General features: G+C 43.7%; 1 protein-coding gene across 1 annotated transcript; it reads right to left on the minus strand.

Annotated features, from left to right (window-relative positions):
- Positions 1 to 217: 217 nt before the first annotated feature.
- On the minus strand, positions 218 to 6334 carry btbd2b (BTB (POZ) domain containing 2b). The gene is made up of 9 exons (XM_005721157.1): positions 5771 to 6334; positions 5566 to 5685; positions 4168 to 4324; positions 3845 to 3950; positions 3552 to 3749; positions 3246 to 3438; positions 2694 to 2781; positions 1935 to 2081; positions 218 to 1283 (listed from the first exon to the last, which is right to left on the minus strand). Exons 1-9 carry the CDS (start codon positions 6289 to 6291, stop codon positions 1122 to 1124), a joined length of 1692 nt encoding a protein of 563 aa, XP_005721214.1. The 5' UTR covers positions 6292 to 6334; the 3' UTR covers positions 218 to 1121.
- Between the last annotated feature and the right edge of the window lie 631 nt (positions 6335 to 6965).

Below are 6965 nucleotides of genomic sequence, written 5' to 3' on the forward strand. Positions count from 1 at the left end.
TTACCCCTAACTTTTTTTTTATCCTTTCTCTGCTTACTTTGAATTTGACTTCAGTAAGTGAGGTCTGGTAGTTAAGAGGATGATATATGCTCTGTCTGTGGTTGCAGGTGAATATTATTTCCTTCAGACTAGGGGAGTCAAATATTTTACGCTGTGGGTGAAGATTTTCTCCAGTTCTCTCCATTTTGCAGACAAAATACAAGGACGATAATTGTTTTTTCTTCACTCTTTAATCAATGCGCAATTCAAGTTACATATATAATGTTAATAAATGCCACTTTAATATACAACCCTCTCACTTCCATACAGAGACGGGAAAGCTGTTCCACCCACACTTTTTAAAACAAAGCATAAAAGAAACATATCTGAAGAGTTAGTGTGCATCCATACAACAACCAAATTAACATATGCAAGGCCAAGAAGTGCAAGGTTATCTTGGATATAGGCAACTACCAAGCAAGGACACAAGAAATCACAGATTGTACTGTATGTAGAAACCCAAAAAGTAATCATTCTTACCCCTAACCATATTGTTAAGATTAACATGAAGTTTGGTTCAAATTTACCAAGATTTCATAAAGCCTATGAGGTCTGTCAGTATGTGGAAGTTACAGCTAATGTGGGATTCTAGTCTGTACTAAACAGTGATGAGGATCTTTTCTTGGCAAATCTGATAAACTGTACATTCATACAGTTGAGACTCTCCTCTGTTAATGCTGTGGAGCACAGAAAGAGGAATCATACAGTTTAAGCCTTTATCAATCCACAGCAGTGACACTGATACTGTGAATAATCTGAGAGGCTTCTCCTTCCCTCTTGTTTCTAAGTGGAGTCGGTTCCAGTCAATTTCAGAGGCTGGTGTCAATATAACACAATGGGATAAAGGAAAGCCACTGAGAAGGAGAAAGACATCTCAAATGACAAGCTTTGACCCATGTAGTGCCCTACAACGCTTCCAGGTTGTTTGCCTTCCCATGTTGCCAACAGTTGTGCGCGATATGGAGGGAGCAGTATGAAGTCTGACAGATTAGTCCCCAGTACAGCTGCTGAGGTGCGGCCCTGCGCTCGCTGGTGTCACGGTTGTCACATTTGATGGAAGATTGTTGCAATGTCTGAGGTGACTATGTGTAGAAGATGACCTCGGGAATCTGTCCGTCCTCTACGGAGGTTCCATTGTTGTTGCCTGCTGCGTAGCAGAAGGTGAAACATGTCTTTGTGCCAGTGGATGACGACTCGTGAGTTACCTTTCGCATTCCCTTAGTGCCATAATGAGAGTCTGGACCCTGTAAGACAGAAAATTAAACTCAGTTTTATTCACATACAGTGCCAAATCACAACAACAGGGAATAAAGAAAAGCCCAACAATCAAACAACTCCCTATGAGCAAGCACCTGGCAACAACGGGAAGGAATACACTCCCTTTTAACAGGAAGAAACCAGGCTCAGGGAGGGGCAGCCATCTGCCATGACTGGTTGGGGGTGATGGGAGGGAAAGAGAGGAAAAAACACCAAAGGAGAGAGAGAGCCAGACATTGATAATAACTAATGATTAAATGATTCAGGGTCACCTGATCCAGCCCTAACTATATGCTGTGAAGAGCCAATGAATAGAAGATTGTATGGGAAAAATACGCTTTCTCTTTCTAGTCCGTGTCAGTAGTCTGGTTGCAGCATTTTGGATCAACCACTGAAGACTTTTCAAGGAGTTTCTAGGACAGCCTGATAGTAATGAATTGCAGTTGTCCAGCCTAAAAGTAATAAATGCCATACTGAGCAAATGCAGGAAAGCAGTCCTACATATTTGTTATATACGTACATTGAAGGACATGTCCTGGTCAAAATTTAAAAAATTAAACAAATTAGAAAAATATGCTGAACAGTGCAGTACTTATGCTTTCCTGCTTCAAGTATTAAATGTTTTTGACATTACATACCTTGAGTGTGGCACAGGCAGTGTAGTTGACATTGGGTAGGATCTCCACTGGCTCTTTGAACATGACTCTGAAGGTGTTTGCTGAGCCATCACAGCTGAAGCCTGTGTCGTTCTGCCCCAGCACTGTGTTACTGTCTGTGTGAATGATCTGGAAAATGCATATACCACCTCCATTACAACCAGACAGATAAGTTTTTCACAATAACTGCTTGTTTACTCTGCTATGAATCAGTTGATGAGGACTTTGCAGTTTTTACCAAATGGTGTGATTTCTTTTCCCGAAGAGAAAACTCCAAGCGGACCAAAATGCATCATTACAAACCACGTGAGACTGTTCGGTCTACTTATTGCCTGAGATGCAATTAACAAAAATAAACATGGGAAGAAGATGATGCGCTCTGAACCAATGGATAAAAGTCTCCAACTCCAAGTGAGGCCTCAGTTCATTCTCTGGCTAGCTGCTACAGTTTGTACACTGTGCTGCATCCCAGAATATAAAGCATCCCAGGCTACAAGAAGACATCTAGCTGAACTTGCAGGGTACACCAGGTAGTTGGGTTGGATTGAGGTTTGATCACATTATCACCACCAAAAACTACCCTGGGGTTCCTTTTGAACCAGTTCAAGGGTTCCTCTTTTTCCAAAGGGTCTCTAAAGGGTGCAGATTTTTTGGGCCATACGCAACTGCGATTATCATATTCACACCAAGGAGGAAAACCAACAAGAATATGTTTAGAGAGAAAGGTTTTAAAGACCATACCTGTATGTTGACTTGATAATCTGTGGGTCCGTGTATTGAGCCATATAGCCCAAAACCAACCACGAATATCCTTCTGTTTACAGAGAACCTGTGAATAACAAAAAAACAAAACAAAACAAATATATAGAATATAAACATGTTCCTTCTTTAGTTTTCTAGCCAGTACTGCATGTGATTATAGAAAAAGCTCATCAAACTGAGGCCATACGACCACTGTTAGTATTATTAGTCACATCCAGGCCTCATTTCAATAAACTTCTTATCATTTTTTTCAAAGAACATGGTGAATTTGATTATACTGTCAATGAGGATGTTGTGTTAATGGCAGTGGATGGAAAAAAATTTTTTTGAAAAAGTTTTATGTAGTCTTGACTGATTTTGTATTTTGAAAAATACTTTTTAATAGTATTTTTAATACTTTCACTCATTCACCTTATTAACCTTTTATTGAATTACTTGTCATATTTATACATGACGCCATATTTTCATATTTTACGTTTTTTGTAAAAAGACAGAATCTATAGTTATGGTTTTAAAACGCTCCTGACTCACCGTATGCGGTCACTTGTGCCGCTGTAGCCCCAGCGGCTCTCCACCTGACCAAAACGTGTGATGCTGCACTCCTTTCCGCGGAGGCAGCAGCGAGGGCGGTCAATGAAATCTACGTGTGGCTTCGGGTTGACTGTGAAGTGCAGGAAGAGACTCACCACCTCCCGGTCAGTCAGGATACTGGACTGTGCTGGACCTGGAGGGAAAGGGATGCAACCCGAGGACACACGTCAAAGACTAAATCACAGTGTGTGTTTATAGGAGAGGGAAATGCTTCTTAAAAAACTGATTAAAAATGTTCCCATCCACCTGCAGCAAACTCCTCGATGGTCATGAGAGGGAACCGGATGAGTGTGAGAGCTTTTCCCAGGACTTTACGCTTGTTTTCGGGCGTTGGCTGCAACTGCTGCCTGTGCGCCTCGGCCTCGGCCCAACGAACTGCAGCACTAAACAAACGCACCTCCCTCACTCCCAGAGTATCTCTCTCCAAAACTGCCACCAGTGTGTCTAGAGAAGAAAAGGATGACAAAAAAATATTACACTGTTACTCTGAAATACAAAACTTGGACACAATGGCGCTCACAATAACAAAGACAAATTACCCAGATCTATGTCTGTGAAACCTTCAGCGGCAAGCGCATCTCCAGTGTTCTTGTCAATATTTTCCAAGCAGAGGCTTGCAAGCTGTGGCTCATCAAACAACCGTGCCTGAAATTACAAATTATTTTGAATACACAGATAACTTAAAGGTTTAAGATGACAGCTGCAATCTGCAAAGGGTTGTAGCGTAGTTTATGCTTAGACATGTGTAACTTGAAGTTCAATAAGATGGACTAAATCGTTAACACATGCTCTGCACAGGAATGCTGAAAATACAGTATCGCACTCAAAAGCCAAAAGGTGGAGCCATTTTTCAAAGGCAGACCTGTGTCAGCAGCATGAAAGCATTGTCTGCTCTGAGGTTCTTCTTCAGGAACTCCACACAGTGAGCCTCCAGGGCTGGAACTGCATACTTCTTTGCCGTATAGAGTGTGGTCATCACCGTCTCAGGCCCGATCTGGACTTCATCAGAGTAGAGAAACCTGCAGAAAGATGGCAGATTACACATGTTATTGCATTACAGTTACTGTGCATGTCTATATGCCCTAATATTCAATTACGATTATGAATAGCAGCAGATCAGACACAACATTAACAGCACCTGGCCAATATCTTGCCACCAAACAGCTCTGGCTCACTGCACCTGCCAGCTTACCTTCTTCTAACCTCAACACGTTTATTGACTGAGGTCACATTCCTCCACTGATGCAGTTCTGATGCCTGCTTTAAGCTATTGTCAGTGGGCAGGAGTCTGCACGGCCACTATGACCAGTATTCAATGAGCTGCAATGAACCAATCTATCATAACCAGCAACTACAGCAATTTTTAGATTTATGTGTTTTTGCTCCCCCTTGAGCCTTTGGTTATTCATGACCCTGTCACTAACTCACTGCTTAATCTTATGGGTTCCCAGTTCTGCCAAGGCCTGCTGGAGATGCTCCGACCCACTTTTCTAAACTTAGCAAAAAAAGTAAGGAAATTTGTGTTTAGTTGATAACTTAATTGTTGTAACAATGCTTCTTGGCAAAATCCTTATACCATTGTTACAACAATTAAGTTATCAACTAAACACAAAGTCATCAACTAAACACAAAAAAGCCTGTTTATTTCCACATTTGTAAGGAAGGCAAAGGCATCTTTTGTAAGGAAGATGCCTTTGTGGGTTGAGCAGCAGAGGTGAGAGTGTGAATATCAGCCAGTGCAGTTGTGCTGGTCACTCTGGCATGAACAGCATGTCCAGGCTGATCCCACAAGGGTTCAGTGGGGTTGAGATCAGGGCTGCAGGCTGGCCATTCAATCCTCTTTACTTCCAAATTCTGGAGGCAGTCTCTGATAAACCCCACTCTGTGGGAGCAAGTGCGGTCATCTTGGAGGATAGAGTTCAGCCCCAGACCAGATTTGGCAAGTTTTCCATCACTGCAATCCACAAATGCATTTTCACAACTTACAATCGTGGCACCACTTAAAGGGAAATAAGAAGGCTCCCCAACGGTATAAGAAAAAGAAAGAAATCAAACAAACACAAATGTCCTTACTTTCTGTTCTTTCCAAGAAGCCACAATCAGGTGCTGACCGTCCCCCATAGCCTAACATATCCCAATACCTCACAGGTCCCATTGTCAGGTGCCCATCCCTGTCATGGGTTTTAATGTTGTGACTGATCGGTATAAAACCACGCCCACTTTAAGGTGAGCGTCGTGTTAAAGACGCTCGGCTCCTTACTTTAGCAAGGCCAGAAAGGCAGCTGGTTCCACATCTGGGAGCTCGATCTCCGTTGACGTGGTCGCCATTCCCCCGTTGAACATGGCATCAAACACTGCGCTGCCCACAGCCAGAACGAACCTGACAGCAGCAGAGACAGAGGCAGGGATAAAGTCGCTTGCAGAGCTGCTTGCAGAGCCTCTTCCCCCCCTCTTAATCCTCTTACCTGTGTGCCGGTATCCTTTGAACTCCCATCCCCTTGCCCACTAAAAAATGAACGTCACTGAGCACCTCGTTGTTGAAGAGGAAAGCGAACCTCTCTTTCACGGTGCTCTTCGTTGCCTGCCAGTTGTACACTGGCTCTCGGTACACCAGCACGGAAGCGGCCGCCGGAGTGGCCGTCGGTGCCGCCGCCGGAGAGGCGTTTGACGCCGCGGTGCTTGCCATGTTGGACGCCGGAGAGGCCATTGCTCCGGCTGCCGCAGCACCTGCCGCAACGGGCTGCTGCAGGGAGTTCTGCGCAGTCGGTTGAGTTCCGGTCGAAACACCGTTGCCGTCTCCCCCTCCAGGCCCAAGCTGCGGGTTGGGCCGCCTCGCGGCTCCCTGCGGCCCCCCAGCTGCACCGACCCCTCCGCCGTTGGATGCGGGCATGGAGAAAACACTGTTGCTGGGTTGGCTGTTTCCCAAAGGACCCGGACCAGAGAAACTGAGGCAAGGAGGCCTGCCGCTGTTGTCTCCAGTAGCCATCTTGAACCCAGAGTAGGCGTAAACAACACACTTCCTCTGTTTATTTATTTCTAGCAGGCTCAACAGTCACATCTGCTTTTTGCTTCCCCCTAGCGTTTATCACAAGTATTGCAAGCTATAATCTGCACCAGTGGGTATTTTTAATGTTTGCGTAATACCTCTTTAAAACCCCACCCCACACTTGATTAAAAGCTATTTATTCAATAATCAGCAGTGGAGAACAATGGGAAAAGGCGTTAAAGGCTTTTTACACTCAAGCGTGATACAAGAAACAAAACAGTGCACAACCATGCAACTAAAAGTAGTACAGAAAATGATCTGAGAGAACACAATATTATACTATATTTGTGAGAAGAATGTGGAATATTTTGTAAGTTAATATCGTAGCTGCCCAAGCAATTTATTTCTAAACAAGCCAACAGACAGTAGTGTGCAAAATCCTTGAGCCACACCTTATTTCTTTATATTTTGCTTCCAAGCGGCCAGACTTTCTTAAACCTGGCCATTTTCAAAAGAATGCTGAATGTTGAATGAATCTGCAAACAAGGCAAAAGATAACACAGTTTGACAGGCATAAAATAGAATTTTTGCAGTGATTAGGTAATTCCAAAAGAGCTATTAGCTGAAACCTTGGCATATCTGAGCACGGTGTACAGTGTGTCCTTAAAAAAACT

Source organism: Pundamilia nyererei, unplaced genomic scaffold (assembly GCF_000239375.1).
Source record: "Pundamilia nyererei isolate P.nyererei 1_Seehausen unplaced genomic scaffold, PunNye1.0 scaffold00004, whole genome shotgun sequence".
Classification (NCBI taxonomy): domain Eukaryota; kingdom Metazoa; phylum Chordata; class Actinopteri; order Cichliformes; family Cichlidae; genus Pundamilia; species Pundamilia nyererei.